At 47.8% G+C, this 24,498-nt stretch overlaps 5 protein-coding genes and 1 long non-coding RNA gene across 19 annotated transcripts; 5 read left to right on the top strand and 1 right to left on the bottom strand.

The window, feature by feature from the left end:
- Nucleotides 1–326: 326 nt before the first annotated feature.
- LOC143174986 (odorant receptor 46a-like) lies at nt 327–1,818 on the top strand. The gene is made up of 5 exons (XM_076371508.1): nt 327–451; nt 506–848; nt 1,227–1,337; nt 1,447–1,602; nt 1,765–1,818. The coding sequence occupies exons 1-5, from the start codon at nt 327–329 to the stop codon at nt 1,816–1,818; spliced, it is 789 nt and encodes a 262-aa protein (XP_076227623.1).
- LOC116424880 (odorant receptor 46a-like) lies at nt 1,638–5,311 on the top strand. Of its 7 annotated transcripts, none has more exons than XM_076367344.1 (8): nt 1,638–1,961; nt 2,032–2,228; nt 2,398–2,564; nt 3,118–3,242; nt 3,473–3,823; nt 3,983–4,184; nt 4,294–4,449; nt 4,599–5,311. In XM_076367344.1, the coding sequence occupies exons 4-8, from the start codon at nt 3,118–3,120 to the stop codon at nt 4,647–4,649; spliced, it is 885 nt and encodes a 294-aa protein (XP_076223459.1). In that variant the 5' UTR covers nt 1,638–1,961; nt 2,032–2,228; nt 2,398–2,564; the 3' UTR covers nt 4,650–5,311. The 7 variants fall into 7 exon arrangements, with proteins under 7 accessions (XP_076223459.1, XP_076223458.1, XP_076223442.1 ...); XM_076367343.1 differs by having other exon boundaries at nt 2,398–2,703; nt 3,010–3,242; XM_076367327.1 differs by having other exon boundaries at nt 2,398–2,703; nt 2,790–3,242.
- On the top strand, nt 5,308–6,946 carry LOC116424850 (odorant receptor 94b-like). Its single transcript, XM_031971802.2, has 5 exons — nt 5,308–5,669; nt 5,744–6,082; nt 6,386–6,587; nt 6,665–6,820; nt 6,896–6,946. Exons 1-5 carry the CDS (start codon nt 5,308–5,310, stop codon nt 6,944–6,946), a joined length of 1,110 nt encoding a protein of 369 aa, XP_031827662.2.
- A 1,029-nt stretch (nt 6,947–7,975) lies between these two features.
- On the top strand, nt 7,976–17,271 carry LOC116424848 (tropomyosin 2). Of its 8 annotated transcripts, none has more exons than XR_012998480.1 (7): nt 7,976–8,695; nt 8,775–9,164; nt 9,236–9,512; nt 9,643–9,819; nt 9,893–10,300; nt 10,386–10,790; nt 12,620–13,162. XR_012998480.1 is itself a non-coding variant. In XM_031971800.1 (7 exons), exons 2-7 carry the CDS (start codon nt 13,143–13,145, stop codon nt 16,962–16,964), a joined length of 855 nt encoding a protein of 284 aa, XP_031827660.1. In that variant the 5' UTR covers nt 10,625–10,790; nt 13,092–13,142; the 3' UTR covers nt 16,965–17,271. The 8 variants fall into 8 exon arrangements, 2 of the variants coding, with proteins under 2 accessions (XP_031827661.1, XP_031827660.1); XR_012998481.1 differs by having other exon boundaries at nt 9,893–10,578; nt 10,642–10,790; XM_031971800.1 differs by lacking the exons at nt 7,976–8,695; nt 8,775–9,164; nt 9,236–9,512; nt 9,643–9,819; nt 9,893–10,300 and adding exons at nt 13,672–13,805; nt 13,896–14,084; nt 14,161–14,236; nt 14,310–14,442; nt 16,882–17,271 and having other exon boundaries at nt 10,625–10,790; nt 13,092–13,382.
- Nucleotides 14,450–15,137, top strand: LOC143174504 (uncharacterized). The gene is made up of 2 exons (XR_012998539.1): nt 14,450–14,808; nt 14,929–15,137. It is a non-coding gene; the product is annotated as an uncharacterized LOC143174504 (long non-coding RNA).
- Nucleotides 17,267–24,465, bottom strand: ear (ENL/AF9-related super elongation complex transcription factor). Its single transcript, XM_076367247.1, has 3 exons — nt 23,712–24,465; nt 23,357–23,625; nt 17,267–23,266 (listed from the first exon to the last, which is right to left on the bottom strand). Exons 1-3 carry the CDS (start codon nt 23,848–23,850, stop codon nt 21,341–21,343), a joined length of 2,334 nt encoding a protein of 777 aa, XP_076223362.1. The 5' UTR covers nt 23,851–24,465; the 3' UTR covers nt 17,267–21,340.
- Between the last annotated feature and the right edge of the window lie 33 nt (nt 24,466–24,498).

Genomic DNA, 24,498 nt, shown 5'->3' with positions numbered 1-24,498 from the left:
TATTCGTGTACCATGGAACCGAGCTGTTTTAAAAGCTAGAGTGGTATTCTAATTCTGAAAAAGGGAATTTGCGTCGAAGAGAGCGAAAGATGCGCGTACTAAAGGGGATTTTCCATCTGTTAACCATCACCGGATATTCACGGCCGTCTCGTTGGACATCGCCGTTGAAGAAGAACCTCTACAGAGTGTACACGGCATGCACGTTTCTAACGCTACACACATTTTTAGTTACCGAGATCCTAGACCTTGTACTCGTGGCCGACAATCGGAACGATATCAGTGAAAATTTGTACACGACACTGGTTATGGTCGTCACTTGCTTCAAAATGGCTGCTCTGCTAACGAGCAGGGAGAACATTAAGATTTTGGCGAACCTTCTTAACAAGGAGCCGTTTCGGCCAGCGAACGCCGGGGAAGAGGACATTCAGTCGAGATTCGATGAAATGGCTATGTAAGTTGGGATCCATTGCTCGAAGGAAACTTTATTGAAAAGTATCGATTATAGACAGAGAACGAAGGCGTACTTGAGCATAGTCGGAGGTTGGGCGGTATGGGCGCATACGATGTCGCTGATCGTGGACTCCTCGACGGGAAAACTGCTCTATCGCGCCTGGTTACCGTTCGATCATACCACGCTGCTGGGTTACAGCGTTGCGTCGATTCATCAGATCGCATCCTCCATGATCTGCACCGCGACGAACACGGTGTTCGACAACCTGTTCAGCGGTCTGTTGATTCACACGTACTCTCAGTTCGAGATACTCGGGCACCGGCTGCGCAACATTCACGGGGACGAGGACGATTCGGTGAAACAGTGTGCTCGTCATCATGGCCTGATCTACAAGTTGGTCTTTCTAGTTTCGTAACGGTAGAGGTCCTAGGAGCATTCGCTGGGATTTAGTCAGCTGTAGATCGTACGCGAAAAGTGGCTCAAGATCAAAGCGTTTTCACGAGTACACTGGTATCCGTCGGCTTCACGGCGCGGTGTCGCTATACTATAATATACCGAGTCTTCTTCAAAGTTTTCTACGAGCCGTGTCCATTGGGAAACACGATTTCTAATGCACAGGACTCGCAGGCCGAAACTTTTAAGAAGACGCCTAGCCCTTTTCTCCTGGGAAAATTGTTCTTGCAGATTCGCAGGCATGGTGAACGGGGAATTCAGAGCCGTAATGTTTATGCAGTTTCTTGTGAGCACAAGCACGCTGTGTTTCGATCTCTTTCAGCTGAGCGAGAGCGAATTCGGCACCGAGTCGACCGACATGATCCTCTACGTGAGCTGCACTCTTCTGCAGATATATTACTACTGCTGGCACGGAAACGAAGTCAAGCTGAAGGTTCGAACAGCCCATAAAATTCATCTGTCTTTTGTTAGTCCGAGGAGGGGGGTTACAGGGAGGGTTAAATCGTGCGATTAACAAATTTCATTGCCGCAATGATTTGCAGAGTAGCCAAGTTCCGGACATGATATTCGAAAGCGACTGGACCCGTTTCAGCAACAACGCTAAGAAGATCCTGCTGGTGATGATGAACCGAGCAACGGTGCCGATCGAGTTCACCAGCCTCTACCTCGTGACCATCAATCTCGAATCTTTCAAGGCGGTTCGTACGAAACTGATTCTTCGAACTTTTTAGGAGAATCGAACACTCGAATGTTGCAAACATCTGCGATCCAAGAATCGTGGACTATTCTAGAAAAACTAATCAGCAGCGGCTGGTTAATCGAAGACAGACACCGAGTAATTCGATGTCTGTTTGCCGCAGTTGGTCAAGACGTCTTACTCGGTATTTAATCTACTTCAGCAGACGAAACAATGACAAGAACGATCATGGACTATATCGGTTCACGGTTCGATCGAAAACATTATTGAAACGAACTTTTCGAAAAACGCAGAAAACGGATAGAGAACGGACAGAGAACGGGCGAAAAAGAAGTAACCGAAGGTTACTTTGGCGTATAAGCAAGTGTATACATAGATTAAAGTTATTATCTACCTGAGAAAATTCTTGATGGTCGTACATTATTTGTAGAACGTACCTTGATACTATCGCAATATTATGCGATTTCATCTTCTTCGCAGAAGAAACTTGCTTGCGTAGATACATTGGAAAACTAGCAACGAGATGGAAATAACGAGACTTCGATATTCGTTATTAAAGGCATGAAGCTTTCGAAGAGAAGATACTGCCGCGGACGCGGAGGAGACTATAATAGCTTTGTTCTGTCGGTAAGGTTCCTACGCTGTTTCCAAAGAACTCGAATCAATTGAAAATAAAAAGCTAGAGAAACCGGCGTAAGCTAAGTCATAATTGCCACGTTGCGTATGCATTCTTAAAGAAGTGATCTGACAAGTCGTTCCGTGCAATTACCGTGTAATAACATATCCCGGTCGTTAGGGGGAGCAGAGGCGAATGACGTTGACTACCTCGTACGAGTAGAAGGGTTGCTGATTCTCCGTAGCCTTCAGTGCTAGTTAGAATCGCATCGATCGAGGATCAAATGCGGTTTCTCTGTTCGTGATTGCTCGCTACTTGAATTGATAAAATAAACAAGTACGCACACGGTACGGTAGCAACAAAGACTAAAATATTTTGCAGCAAGAGTAGACTTTGTTCTGTGATCGTATACCACGGGAGCCAAAAGTTTGAAAAGTTAACACGTTGACCGCCACGAGAATTTCGAGCGTCTCGTTTCTATCAAAGGTAAACGCTATCGTTCAACTGGCCACGCAACTAAATAGATACTTAGATACGACAACAGTTTTCTTCTTGCAATTGTTTCCAAGTAGTTCGGGCGATCCGGTAATGACCGATTATAATCGGTGAGCACCGCGGCGGTGAACGTGTTAAAGGCGCATTTTCGTAGAAACACATTCGAGGATGCGTGTGCTAGAATATGTTTTCAATGTCTTAACGATCCTCGGATACTCGCGGCCACCTTCTTGGACGTCGCCGTTTAAAAAGTTTCTCTACAACGTGTACACGACGTCCGTGTTCGCGGTGATACAGGCACTCTTGGTCAGCGAGGTGCTAGATCTGGTCCTGGTGGTCGACAATCAAGACGATTTCGCGGATAATGTGTACATGATGACGGTTATTCTCATTACTTCCTTCAAGATGTCCGGTCTGATGAGGATGAGGGCGAACATCGATATGTTGATTGATACTCTTAACGAGAAGCCGTTTTGCCCGGTGAACGCCGAGGAACTGAACATTCGAACGAAATTCGACAATATGGCCGCGTAAGTTGCGTTCCCCGAGTTCCCCGAGTTCCCTGAGTGCACATTAATGCCTAACAAACGTCCGATAAAATTTAAAGAGACTCGAAGCACATAGTAAGCGACACACCGTGGTGCACGCGTTCTTTGCGTCCTATAAGAATGCTTATAAATCCGTTCGATTGCTTCGAAAACAAGTAAACAAATCCTAATTCCAAGTGTCTCGATCTCGTGTATCTCTAGCAAGACTAAAGTATTGCTTGCAGACAGAAAACGAAGGCGTACTTGAGCATGGTCGAAGGTTGGGTGGTATGGGCGCACACGATGTCGCTGATCGTGGACTCCCCGACAGGAAAACTGCTCTACCGCGCCTGGTTACCGTTCGATCATACCACGCCGCTGGGTTACAGCGTTGCGTCCATTCATCAGATCGCATGCTCCATAATCGCCACCGCGACGAACGCCGCTTACGACAGCCTGTTCAGCGGTCTGTTGATTCACGTATACTCTCAGTTCGAGATACTCGGGCACCGGCTGCGTAACATTCACGGGGACGAGAACGATTCGTTGAAACTGTGTGCTCGTCATCATGACCTGATCTACAAGTTGGTGTTCCAAGTTTCGTAACGGTAGAGATCCTAGGAGCATTCGCTAGGAGTTAGTCTCGGGTTTAGATCGGAACCGATAAACGCTGGTCCTCGGGATCCGTGTCGCGTTTCCAACACGACGAAAATACCATCCCTCGTCCCTGACGTCCTTTGCAGATTCGCCGGGATCGTGAACAAGGAGTTCAAGAGCGTGATGTTCATGCAGGTTCTCATGAGCACGTTCACGCTCTGCTTCGACCTCTACCAACTGACCATGCACGAATTCAGCAGCGGCTCGGCCGACATGGTGCTCTACGTGTCCTGCACCCTGATGCAGATATATTACTACTGTTGGCACGGGAACGAAGTCAAACTGAAGGTTCGCTGTGCGATCCCGTAACGTTCACCCGTCTTTGATTAGCTTCTTGAGCTGCGACGACAGCTGCAGCGAAAATCTAAGTAACCCCTGTTGTTACCTTCCGTTGCAGAGTCTGCAAGTGACAGACATGATATTCGAAAGCGACTGGACCCGTTTCAGCAACAGCGCGAAGAAGATTCTGCTGGTGATGATGAACCGAGCAACGGTGCCGATCGAGTTCACCAGCCTCTACCTCGTGACCATCAATCTCGAATCTTTCAAGGCGGTTCGTACGAAATTCATTGCTCGAGCTTTATTAGAGGAAGTTAGTTTTCAATCTCGCGATCCTCTACGACCTGAAAAAACCGTAGCCTGGTCCAGAACCGATTGTTCAATAATGGCAAACCAAGTAATTCGAGTGTCTGTTTGCCGTAGCTGGTCAAGACATCTTATTCGGTATTTAATCTACTTCAGCAGACCAAATAATGACAGTTGGACAGAGGAGGACCATGTCCGTTCTGCGAACCCGTTTCGAATGGAATTTTTCGAAAAGTGCAGAAAACGGATGGAGGGCGGGTGCAAACGAACAAGTTGAGAGCTACTTTAGTGTACAAGCACGTATGTAGAGTAAAGTAATCCATTGGGTAATATTGTTGCCGGTGTTGTATTAATCGTGGAACATACCTCGATGCGATCATCCGATTCTTACCCTCTTCGCGGAGAGAACTGATCGAGATCCGTTCGAGAACCGACGAACCGTGCGGAGCACGGCACCCTCGTCAGAAATGTTCAAATCTATCATTTTTATTCGTCCGTAAACGACTCACCCTCCGTTTCGCGTTTTCTCCTCTCGCGACGCAACTCTGCGGACGTCGGAGAAATTGTAGAGCGTAAACGGATAATTCCGCGAGTCGCGTCGTCGGTGTAATGACGATAATGATAGGGGATGCGGAAGGGTCGCCTTCGGAGGAAACCTTCGGAAGAAAGGCCTGCCGTGGAGCCTCGGGAAATATCGATACTGCGCTGTCGAGCCAGTGATACTTGGAACTTGCTCGCGCAAAGTCTTTAGCGCGCGCTCGCTCAACTGCCGAGTAGACATTCCATTTGTTGGCTGTTCGGAGGTTCCATTGGATCTTCCGGTGATATGAATCTGCTAAGATGGGTGCACAAGTTGCTGATTATTTCCGGCTGCAAGCAACCAGAGTCCTTAAAGTACAGCAACCTCAGGTTTCTGTACAACGCGTACACGTTCCTCGTGGTTTTCTTAGTTCACGCTCTTCTCTTGGGCGAGATTTTCGACCTGATCCTCACCGTGGAGAATCAGGAGGATTTCAGCGACAACATCTACCTGACTCTCGGAATGATCGTCACGTCCTCGAAGATCTGTAGCTTGTTGAGGAACAAGAAGAAGATAGTGTCTTTGATGGAATTGCTGCAGAGGGATCCTTTCTCGCCGTCGACCGCGGAGGAGGAGCAGATTTGCGCAAAGTTCGACAGGATCACGCAGTAAGTTTGCGATTAATCTGCAAGTGGAATCCTTCGATTGACGTTAGAGTACACGGGCGGAAGTTTGTTCACAGATGGAACGCGATCATGCACACGGTGACAGTGGCAACCAGCGGCTTCTGTATATACGGGTTGTCGTTGCCCGCGGATTTCAAGAGCAAACAACTCAGATTCCGCGCCTGGATGCCGTACGATTATTCGTCGGAATTTTCCTTTACGCTTACGTACGTCTGTCAATTCGTGACAGTGATGTTCGCTGCGATCGCAAATCTGACCAGCGAGAATCTGTTCAGCGGCCTGATGATACACACTCTCGGCCAGTTCGAGATACTCGAACTTCGACTGCGGAATATCGAGAAAAACGAGAACCATTTGGCGAGGCGGTGCGCTCACCATCACAAGCAAATATACAAGTTGGTTTCCCAACAGGAATTCTAATCTCAAATTTATAATGTTTAATCTCTAATTTGGAATTTCTATCCTGAATGTGCTGTGAAACGATGATTAGATTGAGTCATGAATAATATCCATTCCTAAAGTAGGTCCCCTCCAAGAAATTATTGGTCTCGTTTTAGTCTGATTGATAGAATTCTCAGGGTATAAAATCTAACAGGGAATGCAAAATGGAAATTCTTTTACTCTTGACTCAATGTGAATGCAATTAACGCATGCGAGGATTGCGCATTTGGTGAAACGATTTTTGTAAACCGATGCAGATTCGCTACGATGATCAATGAAAAGTTTAAGGTGATCGTGTTCATTCAATTCACGACGAGCGTGATGTCGCTGTGCATCAGTCTCTATCGATTCACGCGAAACGTGACGAACGCGATCTTCTTGGAAGTGCTTCTGTTCTCGTTGTGCACGATCATTCAGATCTTTTACTACTGTTGGTTCGCGAACGAAGCCAAACTGAAGGTGCACTGGTTTGTGCTATGAGATTTTCATTTGGTTTCGCTCCGCTGGATTTCACTCGGAATTCCCCCTGGTTGTAGAGCCTCGAATTACCGCAGAAGATACTCCACAGTAATTGGACCTCGTTGCAGATCGACACGAAGAAGATTCTCTTGATGATCATGAGACGAGCGACTGTGCCCATCGAAATCACGAGCGGTGTCATGGTCAAGATGGACATTGAATCTCTGAAAGTTGTCGGTACCGAATACGGCCGTTATTTCGAACGTTGAACCACACAAGTACCTTTCCAAAGGCACATTTCGTTGCAGATACTGAAGACTTCTTACTCGGCGTTCAACATGTTAAGGCAAAATCAATGACGAGGATGTCGATGACGATTCTACTAAAGCGTCGGATAACCTTTCGATCAAACAATTGTAGTCTACCTCTAGTGTATCTTCCTTCAACGGTCCTCTTATCGATAAGGATATATCTGTTGACTGCGAACGTGCGAGGCAATTCCAAGCGATTGGAGGTATGGCAACAGTATCGCTTTCTTTTATCTTTGTAATTTGAATAAAATATTTCCCATGAAAGATCAGAAAAGAGCGGCCCATTGTTTGTCTGTCCAAGTGCCAGGCATCCGAAAACTATGTATTCAGAATTAGAAAGTGTTACTCGGTTGCCCGAGTCGAAACTAAACACCTTTAAATATATTTCTTGGACACCCTCCAACTATTCGGTAGGAGAATGTTGCCGATGAAATAGGATTGTTTATTGAACTCTACGGAGTCTAACCTATAGGCGACTATCCAATATCTGCATAATCACCGATCGATGATTCTTCGAAAGAAATACCGATTCGCGGAACCAACCACGAATCCGCATGATTCGACGTATTGTAGAAAGGGAGGCGAAAATAAATATTCCGCTCGAAAATACGATATTTTCCACCTTCGAAATTAACAGATTTACGTTCTTCAATATCTATATTGACTGTGATTCGTTGGAAAACAATTAGATCGACTTACAGATAGAAATGAATGTCCTACCGCGGATCCCAAAGAGCAGTCGGTCGGGCAAGTGTACCACGGAGCGAGTTGTGTCCTCGGCGATCGACGAACGACAGCGAACTGAAAAGTGAAAAGCGACAAGTAAAAAACTGCAAACTGCAGCGTTGATCGTTTATTCATTTTTGCGGACAGAGTCTTTGCACGACAGAGTCATTACCGTTACTACAATACATCCGTCGCGAAGTCGTCCCTTCGTTTACTGGTGGTGTTTCGATCGGTTCGTCGAGTTATCGTTGCAACGCGACAACGGTTCACAAACGGGGAAACGAGGGGAGCGAGGAAAAACATATAGCACATATAAAACATATCCGAACAACGAAAATACTTAATTCCGGTGCAATTTTCTCCTCGTGGGCGGAAGTCACCGCGGAATAATTACGGTTTCCGCGATCGAAGGGGAACGCGCGGTGGGTAATAACAGCCGCGATATATGTGTGTCGAAGAGGGAAATCGTTAGAAACGAAGACACGGAACGGATACAGTCGCGAGGCAGCTTTTTACCTTTCTCCGATCGACGCTCGGAGGTGGTTTTCGCTAGAGTTATTTTTAAACGTTTCACGTTGCAACATGTTAGTCGATGGTCGTTGATCGGAAAACGTGAGGATAGAGATACAAAAGTTTAGGGAGTAGAAACTTTCGAGAGTTTCGAATATTTCAAGGATATATGTGAAATTCGAGAGTTACCCGCAGAAGAATGCACACGCTACCCCTCTCGTTCGCGTTACTCTCGTACAGTGGCTACTGGAGGCCGCCAAAATGGCCGGCTGATTCGTTCAAGTACCGGCTGTACAACGTTTACTCGGTGTTGATGGTCTCTTTGCTGTACTCGTTCACGTTCTATGCGTTCGTCGATTTCGCGATCAGCAAAGACCTCAAGGCCACCACCGACAAGTCTTCGCTGTTCATCTCCGTGCTGGGGGTCAGCATAAAGGTGGCTAATCTGTTTCTGAAACGCGAGAAGATCGTCGGCGTGGTCGACAGTCTGTTGAACGAGAATTGCATACCCAGGGACGAGGAGGAGAGGATCATACAGAAGAAGTTTGACTCTCATGCCAGGTTCGTTGTTAAATTTTCGAAATGTTTCGCATCTGCTGCCCCCTTTCAACTGAACGATTCGGATCGGAATTTTGAATAGAAAGCTGACGTTGTACTGCGAAATCCTGAACGAGTCTGCCGCGTCTTTCGCGACGGTGGCGCAATTTAACAAATTCATCGGCACGAGGACATTGCCCGTGTCTAATTGGGCACCGTACGATCTATCCTCGCAAGAGGTGTTCGTAATATCATTGTTGCATCAAACGTTCGGTTTGTTGGTCTGCGCGAACGCCAGCGTCGGCCACGAAACTCTCATCTCCGGATTAATGATCCAGGTCAGCGCGCAATTTGAGATATTTTGTCATCGAGCCCGATCGCTGCCGTCCTTGCTGAGAAAAGCGAAGAGGGACAGCGTGTCGGCGGAGGATTTGAGAAACAAGAGGAAACAAATCCTGAAAGACGTAGTGGAGCAGCACCTGGGCATCTACAAGTAAGAAAGACGGTTCGATTCGGTCGAATCGAGTTCTCTTCTAGCGAATATTTCTCTCGCCGAATGTATAGAAATGTTATTTGTTCGTTTCATTCGTCCACCCATCCATCCATCCGTCCGTCTGTCGGCGGATCGAACGATAGATTCGCGGAAAGCGTAAACGAGGTTTTCCAGTACATGATATTCCTCCAGTTCACCGTCAGTTCGACCGTGTTATGTCTGAGTATTTACAAAATGTCGTCAGCGAACTCGTTCGATGTGAACTTCGTTTGGAGCTTCTCCTATTTGTGCTGCATGCTGATGCAGGTGTATTTATACTGCTGGTTCGGAAACGAGGTGACGTTGAAGGTTGGCACCGAATTTTCTTTCCTTGAATCGTTCCGCGCCTCGAGACCGAACACAATCTAGACCCGAAAGAAATGTTGTTCCGTTCGTTGTATTAATAATCTTATTAATAGAACTTGATCCCGCTATGTAGTTCCCTTTCTGTGACCTGCAGAGCGTGAAAGTATGCGACGCCATTTACGAAATGGATTGGACCTCTCTGCCGGTGAGCATAACGAAGGACTTGCTGATGATCATAAAGAGATCGAAGAAGCCTGTTAAAATGTCTAGCGCCCACATCGTCAGTCTGTCCACTGATTCTTTCGCGACTGTTAGTTACGAACCAATTGCTCCTGTTCCACGGAATATTCTCGAGAATAGTTTCTAACAGATAAAAATTCCAGATCATGAAGATAACCTACTCGTCGTACAACATCCTGAAGGATTCCTCCGCCAAGTAACAAGTCCCACGGATCATCCAGATTTCATTATAGCTTTCGTAAGAACATTCACCGCGCCATCGGTCGAACAATTTTCATTCGATGTATCCTCGACGATCACAGGAAAGCAATAAAATCGTGTGAATCATTAGCAAACTACGAGGCGCGCCGCGATCCTTAACCGAGGAATCGAACCCTGAACATTTCGGTAGATTCAAAGTTAACTCGATCGACCGGTACGAGAGAAATACAGAGCGATCTCTAAGAAGATACCACGAGTCTCGAAACCACCGATTCTTTTCGTCAGCTGTCGTAGCCAGTTGCTCGCTACGGATCACTCGAAAATAGACGATGACGCAGAAGAATAGCACAGTACGTTTTCGATCGAACGCTCTCAACCGAAGAAACTGCATGGTTGTTCCGCAAATGCAACCGGTAATTGGATCTAATCCATCAGGTACGATAAAAAAGAGGCGCGAAACGAAGCGGAACGGAACGGAACGAAACGAAACGAAACGAAACGAAACGAAACGAAACGAAAGGAGGCATTGCCGTTTCGATTTCGGATCGGTGAGACGGGTCCGAAATCGATCCGTCAAGTCCATGGATCCCAGCGTTGGATCCAGAACGGTGTCCCTCCCCATTGGAAGGTGAGAGAAATTCTCGACGGAGGCGCGAGCAGAAAATAAACGTTCACGGCCCCACCCCCGTAGAACTTTCCGTGGCGGTCCATTTTTGGGCTCCCCACCTTCGGCTTCGTCCGTCGCGAGAGTTCACGTCCCGCTTCTCCCGACGAAGACGAACAAGCTTCCCGAAGCACCCTCGAACACTCGTCTCGCGCCACTCTGCTCGCTCGGGTTAGGTAAGTGAACTCTGAGCAAACGGTGGAACTCTACGATTTCACGTTGGCCTCTTCTCCTTCGATTCGGGTTTCGTTCTCTTTTTCTCTATTCTTCTTCATCCGAATGATCTTGGTCGCGTCGCTGGCCGACCGAAGATGAAATCGCGGTACGAGCGACAAAGATCGACGGGAGTGCGCGCTAAAGAACCACGAGAGAGAGAATGTGGAGGAACGTGTGCCGTGGATCCGTGGCTGGATCTCGAGAGCCTGGAAAGAGGATAGATTCGAGCTACTGGCTCGAAGATGGAGCTTGACCGACAGCTTTCGCACGACCCGGAGAGATCCCACGCGCTAACGGAGCTGCGCTTGATCGGCTAACGAGCTTCGGCTTTCGGGAGCTTTCGTCTTGAAGGTTTCAAAGCTCTGCTTTCGCTTGTAAGTAGCATTGATCTTTTAACACCGCTTCGCTGTTAACAAAAGTGTCGTCGAGGTGAGCCACCTTTTCGCGGAGACGAGAGATTTCATGAAAATCTAGCTTTTCTACCGTCGAAGCCAGTAAGGAAACCGTGGTACACTTTGTGGCGAAAATAAACCAGCCGCCAGCGTCGGATCGTTCCGTTCTTGCATGCTATTTTCAACCTCTAACGTCCGCGGAACGATTCGATGTTCCGTGAAACCAACAAGACAATCAATTCATCGCTGTTTTATGGTTTATAGAATTGTAAGATCCTTGCGAGAGAACTAGGTGTGCTCTGGTATAGAAATACAGGAGATGAAATGATTGCAGAGGACGCAGAGTGTCGGGGAGTGGAACGGTTTTCCCGAGAGATTCTAACCACGCCGCTTAAGCGCAGAGCAACTAACGCTTCGACAGCTCGCTTTCCAGGCTTAACATAACGTAATGCAGTAAGTAGCATTCGCAATGTCAGCTAAATACACCTCCCTAGACCGCTTCGAGCCTCGAGCCTCGAACCACCGTAGAATAGAGGCGCGAGCAAGGTCCCTGGTTGTTATTGACTTTCGAGGGTCTACTTTCTTATGTCACTTTGGCACTTACGGGTAACCAGATGCCAAATGCTTCCAGGCGCTATTAATATCCGCAAAGAGGGTCGAATGTTTCCATTCAGCCACCGAACGATCAATTAAACGACTCTCGAAACACCTATGATCTCCGATCCCTTCACCCTCCCATAAATACTGACACGCTGTTGCTTTTCTTTTCGGCGTTGCTCTACATTTCGTTGGTCTCGCGCGTATTTACGTAAATAACACTGCCGCGCGACGATGCACGGTTGTCAAGGTAAACACGAGAAAGGAAATGTTCGGTGAATTGGCCGATTCGAGCGATTCGAGCGATTCGAGCGATTCGAGCGATTCGTCGAAGAGAGAAACGCGCGAAGAAGGGGGTGAAATCGATACGGTCCTCGACGATCCTCGAGACCCGCAGGATCCAGCCCCGCGGAATCGCGAGCCGCCGGCCGAATGATTTCGTAAATGCTATTAATACGCGGCAGTTAGATCGAATGTCGGTCGTCGGTGGCGGCCAAGTAAAGCCCGTTCTTCTGGGTTACGCTCGTGCTTTTTGGCCTCCTCGCCTCGCGGCCTCAGAAACGCCGGCCGCCGTCCTCTCTTTTCGTCGTTCGCGCATATTTATAGAGCCTGCCTATGGATGCTATTTCCGTAGACGCACCGACGTGCTGTCTCTCTCTCTCTCCCTCTCTCTCTCTCCTCTCTCGTCCTACACGCAGCCCGCCACGGTATCATCCGGCGGATTATGACTCGCAGAACCCATCGGGATCGACGAAATATGCAAGCCCGAGCATCATCCGCACGCGATCCTCTATTTTCAGGGTTAAAACTGGACGGTTCGGAAACCGGATGGCCGCCGCATGGATAAAACACGGAGCGCGCGTTTCATGTTTCACGGAAAAGGGAAAAGGGAAAAGGTCCTTCTTTCCGAAAGACCTTTTAAACGGAAACATCGTCTCCTCTACTAAAAGTGTTCTTCCGTTGCGCGGTTTTCCCACACTTCTTACTAGCACTCCGAAAACATTTCTTCCTTGAATAGAGGTGAACCTTGAGTGGGCGAAGGCCCTGCCTAGACGCTAATCGGTAATGTTTACCTGACCGTTGCGAAGAAACTTCCCCTTGCGGATTTTCCGATCAAATTATGATCCCCTTTCGAGAGGTTCGTCGAGTTAGATCGTTTCAAGACGGAAAACACTGATCGCGATCGGGCCAACACACCGAACCTCGCCGAGGAAATCGAAGAAACGAATGGATTAACGGATTATTAAGAGGACGGGATTTGGGGGATTTCAGTGAACTCGATAGTTTCTCGAAGGAAGCCGGCGAAGAAAAGAAGCCGCCACCATGGACGCGATCAAGAAGAAGATGCAAGCGATGAAGCTTGAGAAGGACAACGCGATGGACAAGGCCGACGCCTGCGAGGGCCAGGCGAAGGAGGCGAATATGCGCGCGGACAAAGTGAACGAAGAAGTGAACGACCTGCAGAAGAAGCTCGTCCAGGTCGAGGGTGACTTGCAGGCGAACAAACAGAACTTGGAGCAGGCGAACAAGGACCTGGAGGAGAAGGAGAAGGCCCTGACCAACGTGAGTGCCCAGCAAATTTCGTTTCCCTGTGCCGCTCCGCCGCGGACGGACTCCAGCTGCGATTGCTCCAGTTTATTTTGGCCCGGGTCCAACGCCGCGATTTTCGCCTTTCGACAGGTTTTATTTTGGTTTTGTCATCGGACGCGGTAGCCTCCCGTTTTAAGATCGATGACTCAGTGTGACGCAGTCGCACGCCGCGCGAGGATCATCTGTTCCGAGCCTGGCTCGCTGCTCCCTTTCGCCTCTTTCCAGGGTAGACAATGAGTCACGGGGAGTTTTTCGGTTTCAGGCCGAGTCCGAGGTCGCCGCGCTGAACCGCAAAGTGCAGCTGATCGAAGAGGACTTGGAGAGATCCGAGGAGCGACTCAACACTGCCACCGCCAAGTTGACCGAGGCTTCCCAAGCTGCCGACGAGTCTAGCCGGTGATTATCAACGATTTCATTGATCCACCTTACCGATCGATTCGTTCCGATTGATAAGCAACGATCGTCTGAGCGTGAACGTCTTTCCAGTATGTGCAAAGTATTGGAGAACCGCGCGCAGCAGGATGAAGAGAGGATGGATCAGCTGACGAACCAGCTGAAGGAGGCTCGCCTGCTCGCCGAGGACGCCGACGGAAAATCCGACGAAGTATCGCGAAAGCTGGCCTTCGTTGAAGACGAGCTGGAAGTCGCCGAGGATCGAGTCAAATCCGGCGAAGCGTGAGTGTCCGAACGTCTTCGGAGATTCGACTTGGAACGAGCGACGTCTTTTAACGCGGAATCTTTCGGTTTGCAGCAAGATCATGGAGCTGGAGGAAGAACTGAAGGTCGTTGGTAACAGCTTGAAGTCTTTGGAAGTCTCCGAAGAGAAAGTGAGTGATCCTCGGGTCGGGTTGTTATCCTACTTTGATCGATTTCAGGCCGGTACTAACCGAATTGCTTTAGGCCAACCAAAGAGTCGAGGAGTTCAAGAGGCAGCTCAAAACGTTGACCGTCAAACTAAAGGAGGCGGAAGCCCGCGCCGAATTCGCCGAGAAGACGGTGAAGAAATTGCAGAAGGAGGTCGACAGGCTCGAAGGTCTGTGCCCGATCATTTCTCGAATCTCTTTTTCTTCCTTACGCACTGATAATAAGCGAATAGCGACTTACATTCGTACAGCTTCGGTTTCGATGACCAGAGGATGGATTCAGTTTCTGAAAAAAGAGAAAAACGGAACGTTGTGTATCGCATTCTGCCGCTGAAAATCATATTTTTAGACTATTTTGCACTGAATTCAAACAGCCATGACGTAATTTGGCAAAATGACAACGGCGCTTCCGTAATTTTGCTACGCTGGAATGGAATCAAAGATTCGTGGTCAATTTGCCAACCTTGAGCAACGTCGGAAGCGTTGCCGCGCGTCGTGAAACGATCGAATCCGGTTGAACTATATGCGAGATATATGTACGTAAACGTGTAGGAAATTCTTGTCTAGCAACTCGCAACGTTCTCGAAAAAAGAAAAAAAGAAACACAGAAAAACAATCGATATCACCTCGTGCAACACCACTGATTTTCTTTGCAGACGTACTGCACCAGCAGAAGGAGAAACGCAAAACGATTTGCGAAGAATTGGACAAGACATTCTCTGAGCTTTCTGGCTACTAAAACATAAACGAAACACAAAGAAATATCTAAGAAAACTCGAAAAGACAGAGAGGAACGAATGATTTGTATTCACTCGAAACTTCTCGTTTATTCCTTTGCTCAAAATGTATTCTTGTTTCGCTGTAATCGCTATACTTCGCGAACAACTTTTTTTGCTTTTTAGCTACACTTGTCCCCCTTTACTCTCGCCGAGCTTCCCAAATTTGGGCGTATAATTTTTCTTTCGTTTCATATTTACCCCTCCCCCTCCCCCCCCCTCTCTCTCTCTCTCTTTCGTCCTTTCTCACTTTAACAAATGTGACTTCTCGTTCTCGTTTACAAATAGCATTACATATTTGTACCGCAGCTTTTCTCTCCGCTGATATAAAAAGACGCAAGTGTATCGTCCTGCGCAGATCACCGTTCGTTACCGAATTGTTCAGGTTTGACGGTCTGTACGCGTCGTATCGTCCGATTTGGGAGCGCTTCGCTTTAACTATTTTCCGACAGAGGAATACCCAGTAATTTCACAGTTGAACTTGAGCACCGTCTATTAATGTCGACGCGTATACATCGAGACACACTTGAGACGCTTAACGGAATAAAATTTCAAGGAAACAAATAAAAAGTACTGATAAAAAGAAATAAGTAAACAAAGCTTCGCACGTTTATGTGGGCCGTCGTACGCCAGGTACATTTGCCACCCCCTTGCAAAACCGTTTGCCTTACACTCGTGCAAAGGTATAGCACACCTCACGATTCTTGCATGCTGCGAGCACTGTGATTAACCAACGAAGAAAATTACATTGAACGCCATTCGTGATCGCTACGATTGCGATCGTAACGAGTCGATTCGGACGAGTCGATCGTGTCCCAGTCCCAGTGGAATTGGTAAAAGAAAAGGTTGGAATCGATCGTTAACTAGCGGGGTGAGTTCCATCGTGCCCCAGCCCCCTTTCCCTTTTGAACTAATCTCCTCCTGAACTAATTCGATCGTCGAACCAGGTAGTATCCGTTACTCCATCCCTTTTCTAATCGAGTTAATTGAACCCCCTGCCCGGTTAAACAGTCATTTTTGTTCTTTTGAGTTGAACAGTAGGAACCTGATTAAATGCACGGCACGAGCACCAGTCTAGAGTAGATTCGGATCGTTCGGAGGGGTGCTGACACGAACAGTGGACAGAGATGTAGTTTTCTTCCTTAGAGGAAAGGAGAAGTATTCAAGCTTCCATGTAATAACTGCTTTGAACACGCGTGCTAATGTGCGACACGACGCTTTTTGTGTACCATTTTGTCTGGTAGAAAACACATACACCGAGACACCGAGACACCGAGACACCGAGACACCGAGACACCGAGACACCGACACACCGACATACCGACATACCGACACACCGACCACGTGGTACACTTGACATTTTTACGAAGCTAGTGTGCTTTTTGTGGAACGAATGTTGCAGGCGCCAGCAATGCGGTCGCCGTATTTTTGCGTAGGGTTAACATTGTTCCCGTAGCCGAACAGAGAGAATGAACAATCACAAATACGAAAGAAGTACATAGATAATCCATTGTAAATACAAGCCAGAAAAAGCCAAATAATCCATTGGAAATAGTCCATTGAAACTAGTAGTACACGTTCCTGCCGCGTTTATCCGAGAAATGGTAAGAGGTAAATCTTCCGATGGAAAGGTTGTTTCCGGTTGCTTTCGTTCGGGGTTTGTCAGAAGATCGACTTCTGTCGAGATCAAGCTGGAGGGATTACGATTTCTCGGGTAACCGGCTAAAAATCACGTTGGAATGTCGTAGGCCCGTATCGATTAGTTTCAAAGGGGTCGTAAAGACTAGTCGGTAAGAGTGACCGAGATGGCTGACGATTCTTAAACGTTTGCAGACGAGCTGGGCATCAACAAGGACAGATACAAGTCGCTCGCCGACGAGATGGACTCGACGTTCGCCGAGTTGGCTGGATACTAGAGCTGTTCCGTCGTTCCGTGGTTCGTTTGACGCTCGAGATTATCACGCGTGGAGATGGGATGGGATGGGACTGCGACGCTTCCGTCGCCAACGACTAGATAACTCGGACTCGTCGCCGCGGGATCAACGAAGGAACCAAGGGGCTGAGGACGCGCCGGTGATCGGACGTTATTTATCGAAATTATACGACGACGATGGTCAATGTACGATGGAGATCGTAAGAAAATTTTACTCTGTTACACTGTTGTACCAAATATTACACGAAACCCAATAAACTGCTGCAACGCGGTATGCGTTACTAATTCGACACGCTTCTCTGTTTCGTTTTCCAGTCGTTTCCCAGTCGTTTTCCAGTCGTTTTCCAGTCGATTTCCGTTCGTAAAATAAACAGAGCACCGTTGATAGAGGCTGACCGTCCGACATAGATACGTACGATCTTTGCAATTTACGAAAGGGAGGAGGGCGGTGCGCACAGTTGACGCCGCGATCTAACTGTTCTTTTCAGAGGCACAATTATAAGAGACGTTTATTAGTCACCAAGGTACTTATTAAATGTACACTGAACGTATAAATGTACACCGAATGGCATATAAATTCAGGAGTACCGACTTGTACTATCCTCGGGAGTCATGATCAATCTTTATATCTACACAACCGTTCTCGGTTTCCTTATCTACTATTTACAGCTGATATTAGTCGTCGAAGGGGCTCTCGGGTAGGGCGGGGGGAGTTTTCTTCGCGCGACTGTGTGCAATAGTCTTTTATACAAATTGCGTGTCAGCCTATCTCGGGATGCTTGAAAAACGATAGAAAATCAAATCGGAGGAAAGACGGAGAAAAGAGTAGACGGAAGAAGAGTAGAAAAGAAGAGAAAAATATGTATGAATGTATGTATGTATGCATGTACGCATGTACGTATGTACGTATGTACGCATGTACGTATGTACGCATGTACGTATGTACGCATGTACGTATGTACGCATGTACGTATGTACGCATGTACGCATGTACGTATGTACGCATGTACGTATGTAAGAAAAATCGTGATTCCGAAACGTATAAACATGCACCGAGCAGCGAAAGGCTGACTGCGACCCAAGCATGCAACCAACCGAAGAGACTGTACAAATAAATCTGTCGCTCGTGAAAACGCGGAGGATATTATCTACACAACAAACAAGACAAAACAGCACACACATTCAAGAAACACGGACATCATTGGTATATACAAATACGTGTATGCCGAGGTATTAGAAGAACAATAAAAAAAGAGAAACAACGGACGCGAGAGTACAAAAGATTCTGCTATAAAAACGTTGCTCCGTCCCGACGGGAACATCCGGCGGGACAGAACGCATGTCACGGATTGCGAGAGTATTTCGGCTCGATAGGCCAATCGACTTCGATCTAGAAAACAATTCCAATTGCTCGTTCAACGAAAGATCGGCTGTGTAGAAGTGCTTCGATCCTGAATGATCGGGATCCGAACACTTCTAACGGTGTTACGCGACGATCCAGCAATCTCTATTAATGCCCACTCTGCACGCGAAATTCCTTCTCGCCGTCCAGCGATTCGACCGTTCGAATCGAAGATTCATCGAAGATCGTCGAAAGGTACGGCGAGCAGAGTACGGATCCGAGGAGCTGCAACCTCTCCTCGCAGACGCGTCCTCGAGATTGAGAACTTGACCCCGAAATGTTCGATCATGATTCCCCACGTGTAACATTTATCAAAAGGATTCGATATTACTACGATCTCGCCGGTAACGAGCGAACGCCACGTGGATCTTGCACATTCGACGCAAATTATGGCGGCGTTCGTCGCGTCGCTACCCCCTAAAAGTCGCAAAGACAGTAATAAATAACGCGCTGCAAAACTATACAAACTACCGACGGTTATTCGGCTAATTGTACAATCGTTCGTTTACCTAAACAACGTTATCAAAAAACATTAGACTATTTGGTGTATCGATTGCACGCGACATCGTGATCGTTCCATTGGCGCTTCACGAGTTTCGCGAGTTTCCGAGACGGTCGAGTGCACGGGTAGAAAAGTCGATCGGCGAACCGTCCGCGACGTTTCGTTTCCCGCAGGAAAATCTCCGTGGAAAGTCGCGTCGCGGTGGTTCCGCGCGGTGGGCTCGTCGAGGTGAAACGATTGCTACGCAGGTACGTTCATGAAGCAAACAAACAATTTCCGCCTATAAATAAAATATTACACGGCACGCGAAACCCCGCGCGGTCTTCCGTCAGGCTGCCCTTTCTCTCTACTTGGCACACAGAGACGCGGCGATCGCCATGCGTTTTACGTTTCGAGGACTCGGTGGCATTCTTTTGAGCAGCCGGTAACCTCGCGACAGCAGCGAATCGGGGATCCGGACAGGTCGAATCATCTCTATCGAGTTTCGGGACGCTTCGAAATTTCGACGGGCAGCGAACAAATTGTCGATTACGCGCGGCTAAGTCTAGCGTAATCGGATAATCGGCGAGGACGCCGCTCGAATCATTGAAACGCGTGCAACACAGCTGCGGAAAGAAACGAGCTCGAAATCAACTATAAATCTATCGTTCTGCGGCTGACGCGTCGGCTTACCCCTAATGCAACTTATAATCCGAACTTAATACTTAAAGAATACTCTGTACATTGGTAAATCGGAAACGCTGCGTCGGGCTCGGATCGATCGTCAAGACCGCTGACGATTCCGCGTCGGAAATAAACGTTTCCATCCCGTTTCCCGTGTACAGTTTCAGTGGTAAAGAAAAATTGGAGGGAGGCATAGAAAGAGTGAAAGAGAGAGAGAGAGAGAGAGAGAGAGAGAGAGAGAGAGAGAGAGAGAGAGAGAGAGAGAGAGAGAAAGAGAGAGAGAGAGAAAGAGACAGAGATACAAAGAGAGAGTGAAAGAGAGAGCGAGAGAAAGAGTGAAAGAAAGAGAGAGAGAGAGAGAGAGAGAGAGACAGAGAGAGAGAGAGAGAGAGAGAGAGAGAGAGAGAGAGAGAGACAGACAGAGAGAGAGAGAGAGAGAGAGAGAGAGAGAGAGAGAGAGAGAAAGAGGGAAAATCGATTCGTCGAAGAAATCATGACAACGACCGCCGTATGATCGTTCTTACATTTAAATGACGGACGCGTTATGAAAATACGAATAAATACAGGATCGTGTCTCGATTTCAGAAGATGAACCCTAACCGTACGTTAAATTCCTCGCGAAGATATCAAGAATATATCTATGTTACAAGGCAATGGCGATGCGCGGAATTGTTGCTCGCGAACGACCCCCCGATCACACCGTAAAAAGTCAGAGTAACTTTCTTCTTCCGTTTTTCGTTTTTCGTTTTTCGTTTTTCGTTTCTCGTTTATCGCTTATAGTTTTTCTGGTTTTCCACTTTTTATCGCTTTTTTTCCCTTATGCATATGCACTGTCTCCTTTTTTTCTACTTTTCTCTGTTTTTCCTTTTTTTCTTTTTAATGGTTAATCAATGTACAAGAAAAAATCAATACGCTTCGAGTCTACATAACAGTGGGTAAATGCACTGTAGACCATTCCGAGAATGTTCCCCAGAGAAAAAACGGTAAAAATTCCCTATGTTACACGACGATTGCGAAAATGTACAATTCCCCGATCTGTGCTTCTCTTATCATTTTTTTCTTTTTATACAGATTGTATGTATAATATCACCTATGTACAAAATTAACGTAAAAAGTAACAAGTGCTGGAAAACGTGTAAAAATTGTGTAACAAAATAGGCTGATCCCGTTGACGAGGACGAAGGACCTGGTGTTCGTTAAAAGCAACGCGATAACATCGTGTCTCTCGTCTACCTTTCCTTTCTCTCCTGCCCCGTGGTCGCTCGTCGATTTCCCTCGGACGCGCGAAAACTTGGCGCGATCGCGTCGCCGGAAATCAACCGGACTCGAACGAGAACGAGGACGAGGACGAGGACGAGGACGAGGACGAGGACCAGGACGAGGACCAGGGCGAGGACGAAGAGGAGAAAGAGAAAGAGAAAGAGAAAGAAAAAGAGAGAAAGAAAGAGAAAGAGAAAGAAAAGGTTGGAAAATTAAAAGGAAAACGAAAGTACATGAAGACTCGAGCACGCACTCAGATTACTAAACCCGGTCTTCCATCCGCTTCGCCGTGGAGATTGTGTGTGTGTCCGCGGCGTTCTCCTGGGGTCTTATATATTACTATCTCTCTCTTCGTTATATTCATGTGAAAGAATCTCTCTTGCAAGCTCAAATAACTTAGTGGACTTATACATGGAATAATAATATGTAAAATGAAACGAGGTGAGGCGAGGCGAGACGAGACGAGACGAGACGAGACGAGACGAGACGAGACGAGACGAGACGCCGTGCGTGGTTTTTATGCTACGGACGGTCACGACGCGAAGAACTGCTGGAGGCGCTGCACCGTTCTACGATCCAAGGCGCACAAATCAAAGTCGAACGTCTTCTTGGTGATCTCGTACTGGCCGGTCTCCGCGATCACTTGGACGACTCTCTGCAGCTCCTGGTTGTCCTGCAGGGTCATGATCTTTTGCTGCAAGTCTTTCAACTGGGAAACGTAGTCCTCGGAGAAGACCGGCGGCTCGCCCATCTCCGAGTCGACCAGGGTGCTGTTCGTCGAGTCGGGGGCGACCTGCTCCGCTTCGACCTCCGCGTTCTTCTCCGCGACCTGTTCGGTCGCAGCGCGGTCCTCCTTCTCCTTGGCGACGTGCACCTGGTCCTGGTCGACGGCCACCGGCGACTGACTCGAGGAGACAGGCTCCAGGGGAGGCGACGTCGAGTGACCTCTGTCCTTCTCCCTTTTGACCAGATGCTCCTCGTCCCCCTTGCTCTCGCTCCGCCGTTTCCGTTTGCGGATCTCCTTCTCCTCGGCCTTGCTGCCCTTCGGCTTCTCCCTCTTGTTCCGATCGACCTTCTCCTTCTTGATCTCCGGCGTCGCTGGCGAGACCGGCTTCGCCATTTCCGCGGGCGGCGTGGCCACCGTCGGATTCTCCGTCTGATTCTCCTTCTTGATCGCAGGCACTAGTTTCGGCTCCGAGAACGAGTCGTCGTCCACGGAGGGCGCGGAATCGCTGCTGTCCCTTTCCGGCAGCTCGGCCAGAAGGGAGGACAGCGGAGTGGCCACCGGCACGTTGGGCACGCTGTTCTGTTTCTCCGAGGAGGACTTTATCCTGTCCCGTTTCTCTTTTTTATCTCGCTCTTTGCTGCCGTCCCGCTTGTCCTTCTTGTCCCTCTTCCGGTGCTTGTGCTTCTGCCTGTCCTTCTCGGTCTTGCCATCTTTCGGTTTCTCCGATTTCTCGGTCTTTTCCGGTTTCTCTGTCTTCGGCAGTTTCTCGTCCTTTGGTTTCTCAGTCTCCTTCGGAGGCTTCGGCGATTTCCTGCCGTCCTTCGCCGATTTGTACTCTTGGCTCTTCTCTTTCTCTGCCTTCTCGGCCTTGTCGGTCTTCTCCGGTTTCTCGCCCTTCTTCTCGGTGACTTTTATCGCCTCCTTCGAGGCGGACCGTTCTCCCTCTTTGTACTTGTCTTTCCTTTCCTTGTCTCTGTCCTCTTTGTGCTTCTTCTTGTCCTTTTTCTTCTCGCTCTTCGAGGAGTCCGCGACGCTCTTCGAACTATCCTTCGCTTTGTCTTTCTCCTTGCTCTTCTCCTTCTCCTTCTCCTTCTCCTTTTCCTTCTCCTTCTCCTTCTCCTTCTCTTTCTCCTTCTCTTTCTCCTTCTCCTTCTCCTTCTCCTTCTCCTTTTCCTTCTCCTTGTCGGAGGTGAGCTTCTTCAACTCTTTCTCCTTGGATTTCGGGGAGGCGGGTCTTTTCGCGGGAGGAAGGGAAGAGGGGCTGGCCGGTCTCTTTACGGCGACCGGGGACGGGGGTCGTTTGTTCGAGGGGCTTGAATGACTTTTATTGCCGGGACTAGAAGGCCTTTTTGATTTCTCTTTACTTCGGTTTTTCTCTTTCGATTGATCTTTAAGCTTCTTATCCTTTTTCTCGTCCACCTTCTCCTTTTTACTTTCCTTGTGGGGGCTGTCTTTGAGCTTCGAGGTTTTGTCTAGCTTCTCGGACTTCTCGGTGGTAACTACGGGTTTGGGGGCGGATGATTTCTCCGGCTGTGCTGGCTTTTTCGTGTCTTGGGATACTTTCGTGGGCTTTAAGGGCGTTCCGAACAGTTCAGCGAACGAGTTCGATGTCTTTGACTCGACGGTTTTGTGCTTTTTCGTCTCGCTCCCGCTCAATTTTGGTTTGCCGACCATAGCTGGTGTTTTGCTTTCGCTTTTCTCGGCTGAACTCTCGGAATTCGACACTACGACCTATCGGAGTAAACGTTTCTCGCGTCAGTTCAATTTTCCTAAACTGCAAACTGAAACAGATTTATGTGGAATGGAAAGACGCATACTTACACCACCACCCTTCAGTAATTTCCTCCTAAACTCATCAGAGGGGTTGTTTAAGATTTCAGTGTGCCGCATCACATTCGTGATAGCAGGGCCACTGGTCTGTAAGTGGAGATCGTACAAAAGTTCAATCTTTTTGGTTCCCTCATCTTTGTTTTTCAAATAGATATGAATGGGAATTTCGAAGCCAGCATAACCGGACTCTCTTATCTCGAACGGTGGTTCTTTTAATACCCTCTTTGGTTTTGAAAATGTTTCGTGCAGTTGAAAAACCACTGGAATGTAACGAGCGAGAACGTTATTAGCGGAATGTACGCTGGACATCGGAGGACAGGCAGGGACCGTCTAATTGTATAGTTACCTTTCTCAACATAATGATGTATGTCAGCGTTATCAACACCCCGCACGAATACTTCCCAATCATGAGTGTAACCCTGGGATGTGGTGCGCATACGTAATGTGGATGAGTGGCCGCATTCTAATGTGATGCGAATTGCCATTCTCTGATATGAAATTTTCCAAATGTTCTTCTCCAAAGAATACAGAGGGTGTTAATTGCCGCGGGTAAACAGAGAGATTTACATTACATTTTTATTTATCTCTGTGAACGTGAATGAAAACACTGGCGAATCCTTAACTATCAGGTCCATCACAGAGCATTTGTGACGCTGAAAACCATCGTCCGGCAACTTATGCTAGATGTGCAAGCAATGACAGCACTTCTCTCCTAATTTTCGTACTCTTGAGATTCTGGTGCATCGTTTGGTTACACTTGTTCTGTATGAAAGTGTTAACCACCTCATTAGAACAGAATAGGGTGTCGAACGAGGAGTTTGCCGGAGGCGGTTCGCCTCGTTATAGTCCAAGTAATTCTATGGTTCTCCTACGGACTGAATTCGATTCGATTATCAACAGGTAAACTTTACACCAACGAGAACTGGTCGCCATACTCGTTATTCCGTATATCAGAACTTAAAAAACCTCGGCCACCGCCATCTGCTGGGGAACACTATTCTCTGGGGAAGTGTGCCACTAGAAGTGCTTGTTTTTTCTGCAATTTTGTCCAATCCTTGGCTGAATAGATGACACATTATTTATTATTAGAACTCGCACTCCTGGAATATTTTCAGCCTTCTTTTTCGGCTCTG

The sequence above is a fragment of the Nomia melanderi genome, chromosome 1 (assembly GCF_051020985.1).
Source record: "Nomia melanderi isolate GNS246 chromosome 1, iyNomMela1, whole genome shotgun sequence".
In the NCBI taxonomy this organism is placed as follows: Eukaryota; Metazoa; Arthropoda; class Insecta; order Hymenoptera; family Halictidae; genus Nomia; species Nomia melanderi.
The sequence above is the reverse complement of the archived record's forward strand: the minus strand, read 5'-3'. Positions and strand labels throughout refer to the sequence as shown.